This window comes from Diabrotica virgifera, chromosome 4, assembly GCF_917563875.1.
Source record: "Diabrotica virgifera virgifera chromosome 4, PGI_DIABVI_V3a".
NCBI classification, from domain to species: domain Eukaryota; kingdom Metazoa; phylum Arthropoda; class Insecta; order Coleoptera; family Chrysomelidae; genus Diabrotica; species Diabrotica virgifera.
In genome coordinates this window covers 237,215,117-237,232,774 of record NC_065446.1, presented here as the reverse complement: position 1 = coordinate 237,232,774, position 17,658 = coordinate 237,215,117, and the positions used below count along the sequence as shown (strand labels likewise).

Here is a 17,658-nt window from a genome sequence, read left to right as displayed (position 1 = left end):
GTCAGAATTCCACAACAATAATGTTTTGATCCTTCGGGACCAAAAAACGGCTCTTTTTTAGAAGTTTTAAAATATAATAAATTTGTTAAGTCCAAAAATATCTTCAAACTTATTACGTGAATTTAAAAAAAATAGAGCGTCGTTTAGAGAAAAAAATTACCTTTCAAATGATGTGCCACTTGACCACATTTAAAAAAAGTGGTGGTCGATGCGAGGCAGTAGGGGGTTACATTTAAGGGCATGAATTTTGTATGAAAATTCGTCCCCCTTCCATTAAAAATTGATGTGTTTTTTTAAATTTTGAAGAAGCTCTTGGTTTCTGGGTTTCTGAGAGGGTCAAATTTTCGTTGGACCAGACTGTATATATTCTGACATACAGTGCGTCCATAAAGTAACGCATAAATTCATTATTTCGTAAACCTGCGACTTTGAGGAAAAATCCCGAAACAGGTCAATTTTTAATTTTAATTTACGATTTTTTGGCATATATATCTTACTAGTGACGTAATCAATCTGAGCGTGATGACGTAATCGATGATTTTTTTAAATGAGAATAAGGGTCATGTTATAGCTCATTTGAAAGGGTATTCAATTCTCTATACACTAATACAAACATTAACATAAATATATCAAATTAATTGACACAAATTGTCGTCGTACATTATTTTAATTTGCTAAAGTAATATTTTATAGCAACGTATAGGTACCTACTCACGGTAAACTAATCTTGGGTCAAAACACTTTTCAGTATTGTTTCCTATACCCAGTCTACATTTTTTCTGTCCTGTGGAAGTTTGTACAGGTTTTTCGCTTGGTGTGTCCTAAATATACGAGGGTGTCCTCTTGATTGGTCATATATTTTTTTCTTTTGCCTTTATCTCAATGAAGATTTTCTTAAGTGTATGTTTTGGAATTCTCTCACACTATCGTCATGACTTTCTCGGATTGCGTCCTCTACAGCCCTACGTACTGCAGCCTTTACCAGAGTCACAGCATGTCCATTCGATCCGGTCAATTCTCTTTTAGCAAGTTGATCTGCCTTTCCGTTGCCTTCGATACCCTGATGCCCTGGTACCCAGACAAGCTCAACCTTGTTCCAGTCTCCCAGTTCATTTTCTGTCAGGCATTCTCATACCAGCATGGGCGTCACTTCTTGACACTCCAGCGTCTTCAGTGCTGCTGCTTCCGTGACTGTCAGACAATATATGGATCTGCCCTTTTTCAAATGCTCTTTCATTATCTCCCTTTGCACATTGTAGTACCTATTGCATAAATCTTCGCTTTGAAAAGCTCGCATTTCTGTCCCAAGACAAAGCTTTCGCTCATTCTTAGATATTTTGAGTATACTTAAGTAGCACAATAAAAACATTTTAGTTTTATTTAAGGTTTATAAAGGTTTTATTGCGGTAAATAAGAAGATAATGGTTTTAAAGTTACCTTGTAGATAAACTGCCAGAACTTTAAAACTGTTAAGAATTTGTCACTAGTTTTAAAGTATCTAATAAGTGTATCAAATAAAACTAATTAATCTTAATAGGTAATTTGTCTTATTGTAGTTTTAAAATGGTTTATTCTCAGTTCACTTTAAAACCAATCAGTTTTATGAAGAACTTCCGGACTGTTTGGTTTTATTAGATTCTAGTTTGTTACCTTTTAGTTTTATTGCAGTTTTAAAGATTCTCCTAATGTGACTAATAAAACCTATTAATAAAACTACTTGATCTCAAGACTATGACGTCAGTAAAGCATATGCCTTAAAACTATTTTTTTAGTTTTCTTTAAAGTGGCTTTCTTAAAAGCAATTAATAGGCTATATTAAAACCAAACGCTCTTATCTGAATCAATTTGGTTATTGTCAAGACTAAATTATGCTTCTGGTTAGAAACAATAAAGCTAAACTCATCCCCTCTTCTATTCATGTCCAAAATGGTCGGTCATTTGTTTTAGAGCGAAACAGTGGTGTAGTGTGTTGTAAAAAGTGGAAGTACATTTAGTATGGAAGAAATAAGTCGCAAGTGCTTAACATATAAACGAACTGGTCATTTTAAAGGAAAAATTCAACACACACAGCACTGCGACGCCTCGATTTTAGGTTAGATTCACATTAAAACCGAGTGGCATTATTGACAGTAGCATTAAAACTAAACGGTTTTAATTCCAAGGCAACCTTGCTTTTTGTAGGATATATTATGCTCTTGGATATGTATAAAATAAAACCATTTGATCTTAACAATTCTCTGTCGACAGACCAAATAGTTTTATTTGGATTTCGGCCATATTGCTTTCTGGAGATGCTGAAAGCCATGATAGATTACAATATAAGGTACATAAAAATTATAAATAAACGACCTAGAGACATAAATTCGATTTATTTTAACATTAAAACATTAAAATTGTAGATAAAACTATTTTTCTTTCAAATTAATATTTTTCGGATTTAAATTTGTTTATTATTTTTATTTTTTAATCTCCAAAAGTCAGAAATTTTAGGGCGCGTGAGTTATTTAGACCTATTTTTGTTAACATTATCAATAAAGTTGGGCGCGCAAGTGTTTTTCTACCATGACAGTCCGAAATAACCAAGTACTTTTTATTATTTTATGGTTACAAATACGTATCTACCTATCATAACACATGTAAAAATTTGTTGGCCTATATGGAGTATATGGGTTTAAAGAATCATTTAATATGGTAAATTGTCTTTAAAAGTCTCCACTTAAAAAACTTTTTTAAGTTTGCTATAAAACTGCCTTCCCTTAAAGTGTCTTTTAACATGGTTTTAAAAGCACCTTCACAGCAGCTTCAAAACCAGTTACTTAAGAAAACAAAGTTTTAAGAAGGTTTTTATTTTTGGTTTTATTGACCTCTTTCAGAGTGGGCCCTTTTATGCTGAAAGCGGTTTTATTGCAACCTTAAGGTTTACTTAAAAACCAAATAGTTTTAATTTTAGTTTTATTCTACAGTTTTAAAGCATCCTTAAAAGACTTAATAAACCCGTTCGGTGCTACTTGGGTATTCCTGCCCCTACACTCTCTCTAGTCTTGTATCTGTCTTTACATTTATATCAGATCTTACTCTGTTGGTTGTGGTACTCCTCGTTTCTCTATTCTATACATTCTTGTCTGAAATAGGCACTGTCTTGTCCCTTCATTGCGAAGTTTCAGCGATTGTTTTATTCTGTGTGCTCCCAATCTGCAGTAGTACAAAAAATCAGCAAATTTGAAGCTTTTGAATCTTACATAGATATACAAGGCAATAATGGATATTATTCTATCTTGCTGGATACTCTGCAATATTATGCTGACATATTCGAAAACAATTTTAATATATTTCAGGCTGAATTGAATTCCGTCATGACCTACTCAAAACTTTCGGGATAGCCTTGAAACATTTCAGGCTACCTTGATTTCCTCAAGAACAAAATGAAACATTTTATGGTTTCATCAATCATTTCAAAAACGTTCCAGAGTATGTTGTAGGTATCCAGATACTACGAACAGTTTGAACCTTTTCCAACAAAACAACAAAGCTTTCGAATTTTAGCTATCTACATAAGAACATTAATCAATTATCTTAATTATTATTAATAATTTTTTTATTGTTACAGAGGCTTCAGCATTAGCGTCTGTGATAGGCATCATATATTCAAACCAGTTTCAGTTCAAGCCATGTGGTAAGTACTTCTTTTTCTATTACCTCAACGTCTTGAAGTACTAATATAGTACTACTTCATATTTACAAAAATCTATTAACTTGTTATATTCGCTTTAATAAAAATCGGGTACTAATTTGTACAAAAATAGTCGTGTTAAAATCTTATAACATCAAGTTCTATTCCTATTTCTGCTAACATTAAAGCAGGTTTTTTTAGCAAGGTTTTAAACAAAATTGGCATATATACTCATTACATATTTATCGACTATAAGACAGCGTATGACTTGTGAAACAGAGGAGAAATGTTTACCACTCATTTATCTTTGCCGTCAAAATAGGCTTCAGTTTAGGGAATTAATTCCTCAGGGATTGCGGAGTGTGGAGGGGAGCGAGGAGCGATATCTCTTGCAACGAAGCTATTTTTTTAGATTGAAAAATAGGTGGTACTCGCTAGGGGGTCAGATCTGGACTATATGGTGGATGCGGAAGCAATTCAAAGTCCAATTCGTCAATTTTTGCCATCATTTTCATAGACTTGTGACACGGTGCATTGTGTTGGTGAAACAACAATTTTTCTTCAACAAATGAGGCCTTTTCTTTGCGATTGCGGTCTTCAAACGCTCCAATAATATAGTGTCGCTGTTGATTGTTTCTCCATGTTTCAAGTAGTCAATGAAAATAATTCCTTGCTGGTTCCAAAATACAGAGGCCATAACCTTTCCGGCGGTTTGTTGCGTCTTTGGTCGGCTTTCTCCAGATGCTGTCCACTCAGAAAACCGCCGATTTGATTCTGGAGTGAAGTGATAAACCGGCGTCTTACGTTGTGACATACCGATACAAAAACTTTGACTTATTCCGATAAAACATGTCCAAACAACGCCGAGATTCATCAATTCGTTGTTGTCTTTGCTCTGGTGTGAGAAAACACGGCAGCCATTTGGAAAATAGCTTTCTTATATCCAAATGTTGAAGTGAAATAGTCAAAAAGCTACCCTTTGATAACTTTGTAGTATTAGCTATCTCTTGCAACTTCACTTTACGGTTTTCCATAATAATTTTCAACGTTTTTCGATGTTTTCGGAAATAACTTCTAATGCCTTCTAGAGCGCTCAGTATCATTGGTGTCTGTACGACCGCGTTTGAATTCAACAAACCATTGTTTAATGGGTGTAATCGATGGAGCAGAGTACCAGTCACACTTTTTGAGCCATTGCTCAGTTTGGACAGTATTTTTTCAACTAAAATAACAGTTACAAATCAACTCAACACACTAAATTACTTTGAATCCATTGTAGTGGAAAGTAGTATTAAAAGTAACGTCACTTCAAGTACTCTAACTCAGTGTAGTATGTATCCCTATTCCACGAACATACGACTGTGTTGGATTATCTCGACAACGAATATTTTATTGTGCAAAATAAGAAGAACGAAAGTAAATTGCAAATTACATTGTTGTTTATTGGAATAATTATTAGCGCCATTTAGTTTCGTACTTCTTATGTTGTACACTATAATATTCGTTGTCGCGATAATCCAAAACATTCGTATATTCGTGGAATGAACCATACATAAATTTTGATAGTGTGCTTTTGAAGATTATGGTAGGGGAGCAAAGTATGCTAAATGTCCAGTCACTCGAGCGCTTTGGGGACCTATTGGGTTGTGAAGAGTAGGTCCTAAAACCAAAAAAAGTTAAGTAAAGTTTTCCATTTTAGTGGGCGCTTGCCATTTTTTAATTTAATTTTCCATTTCCAACAATCGTTTTTTCCGATTATAACGCCATCTATCCATAATTCGAAAAAATGTTTCGAATAAAAGTTACTTATTTTTACGTAAGGAATCCAAATCTGCAATAAAAAATGAGGGCTCCTATTTAAGATTTTAAAGTAACCCCCCACCCCACCTCCGTAGGGGGTCGTGTTGATGCCATTCGATAGATTTTTCAAAAATATTGAATAAGTGTATTGTACAGTTTTTCGATCTGATGTTCATTTCGCGAAATATCGCAGGATTCGTATTTAAAATATGAAATTTACCCCCACCCCTCTTCGTGGGAAGTCTTGTTTTGTATCATTCGATAGATTTTTAAAAAATATTGAGCACATATTTTTTAGTTTTTCGATCTGTCATTGATTTCGCGAAATATTCGCTTTTTTCTTGTGAAACTTTGGGACCCACCCATTTCCTTACGCCCGGCTCGAATCGTCAGTTTTTTGAAATATACACTCTTTTGCATGTACATACTTAACTTACCATATCTTAATCTGACAATTTCGAGTTTTTTAAAGGATAGATTTTTTTTCGAGCCCCCCTTATCGAACTTCCCTGTGTTAAGAGCCAATATATGGTAGAGGTACATCTGCAGGGTACCAGGTTTCTCCCCATATGATAATCTGACGCGCTCGAGTAACTGCAAAAATCCCCGCTTGGGTTCCCCTACCATTAGGACTACTGAAATGTCACGAAATGAACTTATTGACCGACGTATTACGTCATCAATACAGTGAGCCCTTCTAGTTGGAGTCTTCTTATCATATGGAATTTTTACTCGATGTTCTGGTGGAACATTCCAACATTTCTACGTCTTCTCTTTCCATCTTCTTATCAAACCGTAACATAATTTGTGTGACTTTATTAAATTCTTTGCAATATTTACTTACCTTTTTTCGTAAAACTGAAATAAATTAGGACTAGGACCACTTTTCGCATATGCGACCTAATCTTATTTTGGATTATCCGATGAAAGTGAATATGCAAAAATATTCTTATGGTAATATTTTTCCGAACGAACCCGATCTTTTCACCTTGTCTATAAGGGTGGTTCGATAAAATAAGCGGCATATTGTGTAACTCGCTTTTTTCTTAAGTCCTTTACATACTGTGTTTCAAATTGTGTTGCCAAAGTTAAGTTATACAATAGATGAATGTACGCCACTTAACATTAATTAAAAAAAAGTATTTTTACAAGCATTCTATGCAATTTTAATGTCAAAATATCAACTCCGAGGCTGTAACCCACCTTGATTTTTGATCTGTTTTATAGTATTACACTGAAAATTTACAAAAGTGCAGATTATTTTATCAATAATTAATTAAGAACCCAATGTAATTTAAAACTGTCAAATTAATAATTTTCATTTTTAAAATTAAACCATAAAAATCTACTACTAAAAACTGTAACCAGTTTTGTGCATCAACACCGAGGCCTCATGAAAATATATGAAAATTTAGGCCAAACTGCACTATACTGTATGGCAGGCAGCTTGACAAGAGAAGAACGCTTCAGTCTAACCCAAATTGTGGAAGAAAGTGGACGAACATAATATCGTTAAGCCATAGAAAATTTTTAAGGTGTCTTAAGCTAAGCGTATGTTTTTATACAGTCAACACCGAAGCCTTCGTAAAAGCTTAATTTTGCTAATTTTTTAATATGTTTTTCTTCTAAGTATGCGCTATAAAAATTTTTTGACACACGATGAATAAAGCAGAAATATTTTTAATATTTTGTAGAAAGTAAAATTAAAAATGTATGAAATAATCAACACCGAAGCAATCACCTCCGAAGCCCAGTCGTGCCTCGGAGTTGACGAACGTGCCTCGGAGTTGTTTAAAGTGTGTGAATGGTCATTCTTAAACTAAAAAAATACAATTTAAATTTAGTCTGGTACAGGAAAAGGGTTACTGGGTAAACTGTCAAGATGTTTCGGTCGGTTTGGTAATTATCTTCTTTTTATAGAAAATGGCTCGTATACACTGGAGTACGACGGAAAAATGAAGGCGAAAGCCATCAAAATCGTTAAATAAAGATTTTATGAAACAAAGTAATTTTTTATGCAGCTATGCTTATTTGTGTAAGAATATACCATTTTGGGTAGTCTTCTCTAATGTTAATAAAAGAGACATCTACTGTCTATGTAGGCACATTATGTGAAAACATGGAGCTCATGTGTGGAAGCGGATAACAAATAATTATGTTGACATGGAGAAAATGGACAAAAGACAGAAGAATGTGTAGAAAGGAAATGCCAAGATTGTGTTCAAAAGCAGATTAGATTTTTGAAGCTTAACGGAAAAGACACGGCTACATATTGGAAAGTTTTGTCAACACGAAGGCTGGTCTAAATCAACTCCGACGCAATTGATATTTTACCTATTTTTCATGTTTTTCTGTAGTACTTTATATCAAAATGGAAGTGTTTTGTATAGTTTTATTACATACCAGTTTTTATTTAATTGTTACTATCATAAATTTCAATTATAGTCGGTTCGCTAAACTCAGACACAACTGGCTAGTGATTTTAGTAAGTAATTTTGTCAATTTGTTAAAATTGCAAAAAAAAATAATTACGAAATAGTTAATAATTACTAAATAGTAGTAATTTTGCCAATTTTTGCAAAATTGGCCAAAAACAAAAAAATTACGGACTAAAATCATTAGCCAGTTGTGTCTGAGTTTAGCGAACCGAATATAACAGAGAATTACGTCAACACCGTGGAAACTTGTCAACTCCGAAGTCACATTTCCGTTTTTCGGAAAATATTTAAAAATTATCTCTGCTGGTATCATGGGTAAGTTGAATAGCTCATTTTATAAAAACATATTTAAAAATGAACTAATTCTAAACCATGTTTTAAATTAAATTTCTCTACCTCGAAATTGCTGTCTATTTTGGCGAATCACCCATAATACGAAGGTTGAATAAAGTAAACAATACAATATGTTTATAAGACTTATAAATAATTCCTGTATAACAAGTTTACTATACATTTTTCGTTCTCTCTATTAAATTTAAATAAACACTCGTTTCTATACTCGCCTAAACACGAGGCAAAAACATGGAATTTTTTCCAGAAATCTTCCTCTAAACCTAACGATCCCAAATACGTATTTCTCCTACTTCTCTATCTCGACGTTCTGTCTGGCATCTCCAGAAGTGCCGTAAACAGTCGTATTAGGAAGCGCGGCTCCGACCGACGCCGCTCGTCGAGGCGCTTCTATAAAAAGACGCACTACTCTCTGACGCGAGCCGTCTCCATTTAAGGCCTCATCCATTTTTCATGCTGCCTCTGCCGCTGGCGCTCTCTGTTCCGTCTGCCACCATCATCTCGGTCAAAAACACGCCTGGCACTTTGATCTTTTTATTTATTAATAAGGATGGAGGGAGAGAAAGGGAGCGTGGGTTTAAGGGTTAATAGATTTTGGTGTAACAGCAATTTTGAATTAAGACAAACCGTTTTGGAAATATGTAATACGTACAGTGTATGTTTTACGAATGGTAGATAAATACAGTGCGTCCATAAAGTAACTCATAAATTAATTATTTCGTGCACCGGCGACATTAACGAAAAATATCGAAACCGGTCGATTTTTATTTTTATATTCCGATTTTTTGGCATATATATCATACTAGTGACGTGATCCATCTGGACGTGATGACGTAATCGATGATTTTTTTAAATGAGAATAGGGGTCATGTGATAGCTCATTTGAAAGGGTATTCAATTCTCTATTCACTAATATAAACATTAACATAATTATTGATACAAGGTGTTCAAAAAAATATTTTTTTAATTAAAATAAGTGAGACAAAAAGAAAAATTTATGTAATTTATTTAATTCAAAATACGTTTTAATGTTGTCAGAAAACAGGAAAAAAATGTTTATTTGGCAAATAAATATTGTTTTTCGCTTAAATACAATGTTAAAGCTGCCACCCACCTGTCTCTTGGCAGTTTGAAAATTTCGTTTAAGCGAAAATCAATGTTTAGTTGTCAAATAATTTTTTTTTGTTTACTGGCAGTAGTAAAATGTATTTTGAATTAAATAAATTACATATATTCTTCTTTTTGTCTCACTTATTTTAATTAAAAAAATGTTTTTTGAACACCCTTTGTAAATAATTATGTTAATGTTTATATTATTGGATAAAGAATTGAATACCTTTTCAAATAAACTATCATATGACCCCTATTCTCATTTAAAAAAATCATCCATTACGTCATCACGCCCAGATGGATGACGTCACTAGTATGATATATATGTTATTGACCTGTTTCGGGATTTTTCCTTAAAGTCGCCGGTTTACGAAATAACGAATTTATGCGTTACTTTATGGACGCACTGTACACACAACGCAAAAGTCTAGGGATATTTTTATAAATAGACGTATTTTGTTTATCTGTAATCAACTTAAAAAAAGTAATACAAAATTTGTAGTTTAAATTGTTGTTTACTATGTCAAAAACCATAAATTGCAAAAAAACAGAAAATTGGAGCAAAAAAATATATTGCAAATCACCCATGTGTCACATACCACCATAAAATGTCAAAAATGCGAAATATAAACTTAAAATAAAGTATAGCCACCACGTTGGTTTATCACAGCTCTACATCTTCTGTTCATGCTCCGAGTCACATTGTTAATGTCTGCTTGAGGTAGTTGTGTCCATTGTTGTCTCAGAATCTCTTTTAATTTAAACTCATTCTAGATATTGCACATATGTTTAGTAATTTTTCGTTGTAGCATGTCCCATACATGCTCAATGGGATTCAAGTCCGGTGATTGTGCTGGCCACGGCAATACATCAATATCCTCGTTATCCAACCAGTTTGTTACAATATGCCCAACATGTGGTCGAGCGTTATCATGCATAATGTAAAAATTTTCTCCAACAGCATCAGGAAACGGGCGCACAACAGGTTCAAGAATAGTGTCTAAATATTGCTGACTTCTGAGAAAGCCACGTGGGAAAATGAGGTCAGTTCTTCCGTCAATCATGATTCCGCCCCATACCATTAATGTACCACCTCTGTATGCATACACTTCTTGAAGATGTCGTAATCGTTCTCCATTTCCGGGTCGTCTCCACGACCCGTCGAGAATCTGGATGAAATCCATATCTAGACTCGTCACTAAATAAAACTGTGGCCCAGTCATTGTCAGTCTAATTCTGAAACTCTTGACACCAGGTTAATCTTGCAGCGCGATTGCCACTATATAGAGGTGGCCATCTCAGTGGTCACCGACTACGAAGATTGGCTTCATGGAGACGATTCCTCACAGTACTGCGGCTAATTGTTACATTATGTGCAAGCTGTAATTCATTAACAAGCTCGGGTGCTGTGATTGTTGGCTGCCTTCTGGCATTTAAAATTAAATATCGGTCTTGAGTGACGGTTGTAGAGCGACCACGTCCTGGATTTTGCTCGGCTGGACTCCCAGTGTCTCTAAACCGACACCACAAAGCACTTACGACGCTTTGGGAGACACCCAGCTGGTCAGCAACTTGAGTTTGTCGCATACCAGCTTCAAGGAGGCCCACGGTCTATTCATCTCGTCCAACGTTAAATGTTGTCGTTGCAGGTAAAAAGACAATATCTTTAACTCACCTATTAAGCAAGAATGGTATAAAGTGACTAAAATTGAAATTAAACAAAACATAAAAATGTCGATTTTTTTGTCCCTTATAAAAAACATTCTAAAACACGTATTGCTATCAGTTTTACAATTTTTTTTTTTTTTTTGATAAGAAGTGAGTGTCTGTACAAGCGAATTTGTATGGCCATGAAATTTCTGTCATTGGTATTGTCAAATTATTAAAATATCCTTAGACTTTTTCGTTGTGTGTATTACAAACCAATGAAGTCTGCTTACTACATAGGCCTGGATCCCGCGTATCAAAAAAAAGTTGATTAACAGCAAGTTAAGGGTGTCTAGTCGGACTAACTTTTATGTATGGGAACATTGGAACAAGGGAAGTTTTCAATGGGAACAAGGGAACAATCTATTTTAGAGAAAAATCACAAGTGGCCTTTTTTGCTCAGAATGTCCCAAATTATCTAAAAAAATTTGTTCGAAATAAAAAAATTGTTTAAACAATTTTTTTTAAACAAGTTCACAAAAATGATTTTTTCATTGCGAACGATTTTTTTTTAGATAATTTGGGTTATTTTGGCAAAAAAGGTCTCTTGTGATTTTTCTCTAAAATTGATTGTTATCGAGTTATATGGCCATTTTCGCATTTTTCAAATTTTAAATCGCGTATAACTCGACAACAATCGATTTTAGAGAAAAATCACAAGTGGCCTTTTATGCTCAAAATAACCCAAATTATCTAAAAAAATTTGTTGAAATAAAAAAAAATTTTGTGAATTTGTTTAAAAAATATTAATAAATTTTTCGAACACGGCACCGCCCGGCATCCTGTGGATATGTAATAAGGACCTCTTTTTGAGTAAGGTTGTACAAAAAAAAATCGAATCGGAATAATTTCACTAACGGGGTCGACGATACATCCTGGACTATAGCGCTAATTGTTAATAATTAAAAATATCAGCTTTGTAATAAAATTAGGGCAAAAATCTCTTCAGGACCTTGAAGAAGGGGTTTGAAACTTGTTTTGGTCACTTTTTGAATTCCATAATAATAATTTTTAAACGAGTTATTAAGCCTTGAAAATGGCCATTTCCGCATTTTTCAAATTTTTAATCGCATATAACTCGACAACAATCAGTTTTAGAGAAAAATGACAAGAGACCTTTTTTACTCCGAATGACCCAAATTATCTAAAAAAAATTGTTTTACTCTTTTACGGTGCAACTCTTAAGTTGCCGTTAAGCCATTGAAATGTAAACAACTCAATTTGGATCCCACGTGTTGGGAAATTTCAATACATTACCTTAGGACATTATCCTGGTTGCCATGTGACCATCACAGGGCTTTTCATTGAAATTATGCACTTTTAAGGCATCTATATCATATATGTAAAGGGTTTTTACCCGGATATTTTTCTTTTGTGGCTCAGCTAGCATCTAGTTTATCTAATACTGATGATGATTTTTTATAAAAATCGAAAACGTTTTGTTGTGATGTAGCCATTTTAAGGGATTTTAATAAAAAAATTGTATACCTTTTACAAAGGATTTTTTTCCAATTTTGTGATTGATGGGATACAGCCAACTACATGAAAAACATTTTCTTTTCCTTGTGGATTTTCAATTTTCATTTTAAATTTCATTTCAATTTTAAAATCAACTTCATTTAGACGTTGTCTTACTTTTTCTGTATGTTACTTAATAATAACTACAATTGGAGAAGTGCAGAAATACTGGACTAAACGTTTGTTATTAAATGATTGAAATAGATAACTTTTTCTTGATATTGTCATATCTGGGTTAAACAGAGAACTTGAATCGAGTCGACATTCATTTCACTTATTCCCCGTTAGAGGACGTTCTAACCATACTACGGTATAAACAGTTTTATTTTTGTACCGAGAACGACGGACGTTTTGGTGTAAATTTGTCTTCTGCAGAGCCTCCTTGACAACAGGTAGACCTAGAAATAGCGCTATCGGGGGATGACAGAAGACAGATTTAAATCAAAACGAAACCGTAGATTTTCTAATTTTACTAATGCCATACATTAGAGTACAAAGACTCGTTTCATACAGGTTCTCTTAACCGCATATTGGAATATTTTCCTAGCGGTGCCTTTTGCTATTGTCATATCTGGGTTAAACAGAGAACTTGAATCGAGTCGACATTAATTTCACTTATTCCCCGTTAGAGGGCGTTCTAACCATACGGTATAAATAGTTTAATTTTATACCGACAGACTACGGACGTGTTGGTGTAAATTTGTCTTCTGCAGAGCCTTCTTGACAACAGGTAGACCTAGAAATAGTACTATCGGGGGATGGCAGGAGACAGATTTGAACCAAAACGAAACCGTAGATGTTCTAATTTTAATAACTTTGTCTCTTCTTGACTAATAATCTCATTGCAGTGGATTTTTATCTCAATTTACTTTGTGTATAATATAAAACCCTTCTTGGCGTTTTTTCCAATGGCAACAGCAATCCCAAGGTTTTCCAATTGCGTGACAAGTCATTTTGTAAATCACACATCCTTATTTCCTTTACCTTTTTCGTCTTAAAATAATATACCCATAAAGTACGTACACGTCCAGAGATATAACCCGTAATTACAAAAACGTACACTCTCATTATCTCATTGTGAAAAGATCAGGAAACCGGCCTACTAAAAGATCAATTATTTTTACTTCAAAAGACGTCGATTTATAGCAGACGCCTCCGTAAACAATTTTTTTTAATTGTCACCGAGTGTATGTGTATGCCGTGCTGTCGTAAATACGTGAGTACGCCCAAGGTAAATCGGCGATAGACATCTACGGTCATAATTTTATTGCGATGTTGCCAGGTGTTACATTTGTACAGGACTGTTACTTTAATATATCAACTCTGTTTTTTGAGGAGAAATGAGATCCTTTAGATCTTATATTATAAGGTCGATCATAGACTATGCCAGCATATTATATGGATCTGCCAGCAACAATTTGTTAAAGAAAATAAACGTAACGATCAATTGCTGCCTTCGAGTATGTCTTGGTGCAATGAGATCCACTCCGGTTGAAGCGTTGTTTGCAGAAGCTATTGAATTACCACCACAGTATAGAAGAATTTATTTGAGTGACAAATTCCTAATAAAAACCAAGAATCAAAATCATACCCTGTTTTCTGATATTCGAAAATTAAATGAATTCACCCTAACTAACAGATTTTTTCAAAAAAAGAATTTACCGCCGTTATGTGAGGCATTCCAAAACAGTAACTTCATTAACAACCATATACAGTATTTGGATGACATTACGGTTCTCGAAGATTTTGATTCCTTTTTTATGGAGGTTAAAGTAGTAGAACCTTGCTACAGTGATCACCCTTTAGTCAATTGTATTAAAATCAATAGCTTGCTTTCTGACAATGCTGAAGCCTTATTGGTTTTTACTGACGCGTCTAAAAATGAGGAAGGTACTGGAGGAGCTTACTATGCACACAAAGAAGGTATTAAAAAACAATTCAAACTGCAGAAATTTTTTCAATCTTATGCGCTGAAGCTGTTGTGATTTATGAAGCTTTACTTCTGTTTACCGAATCCAATTTTAAAAGTGCTTTAATTTTTTCAGATTCGCTATCGGTATTACAAGCGATTAAAAAAATTGATATACCAAAAACACAAAGTAATACTTTCATAACTTTAATCAGAAAAAACATTTTCAGTTTAAGAAGTGTTGGAAGATACATAAAATTCATTTGGGTGAAAGCACACATTGAGATTAAAGATAATGAGACTGTTGATTTTTTGGCAAAGGAGAGCATTTTCGTAGGAACTGAAGCTAATTATGATATGTGCGCTCCAGAAGTTCTAAGGATGTCTAAAAATAAAGACCTTAATAGATGGAACTATGCATGGAAGGAATACTGTTTTACAAACCCCAATAGATACAACAGTAGTCAACCAGTTCTCCCCAAAGAATATTGGCATAAAGAACTTGATGTGCCAAGGAAATACATCACGACGATAACCAGAATGAAATTTGGTCATGCATGTTATCCTTCACATTTATATGAGTTGAAAGTAACTGAATCTGAAAATTGTGAACATTGTGGCGTGAAAAGTGACTTGGACCATTTATTTTTTGGGTGCATTAAAAATATACAAGAATCAAATAAATTATATAATAGTTTTTTAACGTTGGGATTGCAATTTCCTGTTAATATACAGTATTTGACAACTTTGGGATCGGAAGAAATATTTAGGTTACTTATTGACTTTCTCACAAATTGTAAAATTGCATTATAATAGTAGCGTAGGGTTTAGTTAGTTTTTGACACCTAGTTAGGGCTAAAACATGTAACTTGTAACTGGCTGAATCACTAATGTGTATGCACAAAAAAATACGATATATTCACATTATTCGTAGCCTAACGCAGCATTTCCCTAAAAAGCAGTAAATGAAGCTGTAAACGTGATTTTCCTAAAAACCTGTTTTTTTTTAACAAATAAAGGTGTATATATCGATCATATTACCGCATGGCAACAGTGTACGATTTTCAGACCGCGGTAGCGTAGACAGCATTAGCCTGAGGTAGGTGTTCAATGAATAGAAAATAAGTAATGGTTGTACGTCTCCAACGTTCATTCATTATCTCATTATGGTCTCACAAAAGATTGTTATTGACTGGCTGCCACGAATCTTCAAATTAGGTATATTATTCTCTTCATATACCACCTAACGACTTTTGCCTATAAGGAAATTTAATCTGAGTGAAAATGTTGCAGAAAATGCAATTATCCATTACGGACTGTATATACAGGGTGCCCAGAAATTCTCTTGACAAACGTAGACCGGAGATTCCTCAGATAATTTTAAGATAATTTAACCTTCTTCTTCTTCCTTCTTGTATGTAGGCTTTAAAGCCTGTTTCTTCTTCAATATTATCCTCCTAAATTGTTTAGGTTATCGTACCACCTTTTTCTTGGTCTGCCAATACTTCTTCGTTCATTTGGTGACTTATCTCGTGCTATTCGTACTATCCTATCCTCTGCCATTCTACTAATGTGTTCGTTCCACTCCTGTTTCCGTTTTGTCACCCATCCATTTATGTCTTCTATATTGCATGATCTTCTTATGTTTTCGCTCCTGTCCCTATCCAACAGACTTTTCCCTGATATTCGTCGGAGTATTTTCATCTCTGTTGTTTCTAGTAGTCGTCTCGTTTTAGATGTGTCAGGCCTTGTCTCCGCCGTGTATGTTAATATAGGTCTAATTGCTGCTTTATAGATTCTTGCTTTTGTGTCTTGTCTTAAGTGTTTGTTCTTCCAGATTGTGTCATTAAGAGATCCCGCCGCTTTACTTGCTTTTAAGCTTTGTTGTCGTACTTCCTCTTCAACATCTCCGTAACTGGTTATATCAATTCCCAGATATCTAAACCTTGCTTCCTGCTTTATTATTTTCCCATCAATTTCGATTTTACATCGTAGTGGGTATTTAGATGTTGTCATACATTTGGTTTTTTCTGCTGATATTATCATATTGTATTTCTTGGCTGTTGTATTAAAGATGTGTGTTAATCTTTGGAGATCGTCTTCTGTCTCGGCGATTAATGCGGCGTCGTCTGCATAACAGAATACTTTGATTTCTTTATTCCCCATTCTGTAACCACGACCTTTACGTACTGCTTCTATTATTTCGTCCATTATTATATTAAAGAGCAGTGGGCTTAATGAGTCACCTTGTCTGACTCCACTTTGTACTGGTATAAACTGCGTTAGTTTTCCATTTATCTTTGCCTGTATTCGATTATGAAAGTAGATGTTTTCGATGGTTTGTATAATATTGATTGGTATGTTTCTTCCATACAGTAAATGTAAGACGTCTTCGACTTGGATGCGATCGAAAGCCTTTGTCAGGTCTATAAAACATAGATATGCTGGTTTATTGTACTCAATGGCCTTTTCTGTGATTTGTCTCAGTACAAATACGGCGTCTACGCAGGATCTTCCGGATCTGAATCCTTGTTGTTCATCTGATAAAGTTGTTAGTTTATTGATTTTGTTGGTTAGGACTTTTGTGGTTAGCTTAAGTGCGGTGTTTAGTAGATTTATACCTCTATAATTGTTGGGGTCTTCTTTGTCTCCTTTTTTGAACATTGGTATCATTATGCTGTTTCTCCATGCGTCTGGTATCTTGCAGTGCAATATTAGTTTTTGTATAAGTTTTGTCATCTCTAGGGTTATACTTTCTCCTCCGTATTTTAGAAGCTCGTTGGTTATTCCGTCTGGTCCTGGTGACTTCCTATTTTTGAATGAATTTATGGCTACCCCTACTTCCTGAAAACTGATTTCAATTTCGTGTCTTAATTCAGGTAGGTTATTATTTTGATTATGATTTTCCTTTCCTTTAAACAGTTCCGTCAAGTATCTTTCCCATTCGTTTGCTGGTATGTTATTGTATTCCTTCAATTCTGCCATTTCTTTCCGTTGGTTTCTTATGAATCTCCATATTTGTTTTTGTGTTCCGTAGAAGTCGCTTTCCATCCTTTTTGTAAACTGTTCCCAGTGTTCATTTTTTGTTCTTCGTACCAATTGCTTTGTTTCATTTCGTATTCTTCTATAGGTGTCTCTGGATTCTGGAGTGTTTG

The 17,658-nt window shown here is 34.3% G+C and overlaps 1 protein-coding gene across 3 annotated transcripts in view; it reads left to right on the top strand.

The window, feature by feature from the left end:
• LOC114328900 (protein phosphatase Slingshot) overlaps positions 1-17,658 on the top strand; it is a 639,247-nt gene that overhangs the window by 493,609 nt on the left and 127,980 nt on the right. For all 3 annotated transcript variants that reach the window (XM_050648794.1, XM_050648793.1, XM_050648795.1), the window contains one exon: positions 3,608-3,673. In XM_050648794.1, the coding sequence (XP_050504751.1) occupies positions 3,608-3,673 (66 nt within the window). The remainder of the gene's footprint in view (positions 1-3,607; positions 3,674-17,658) is intronic.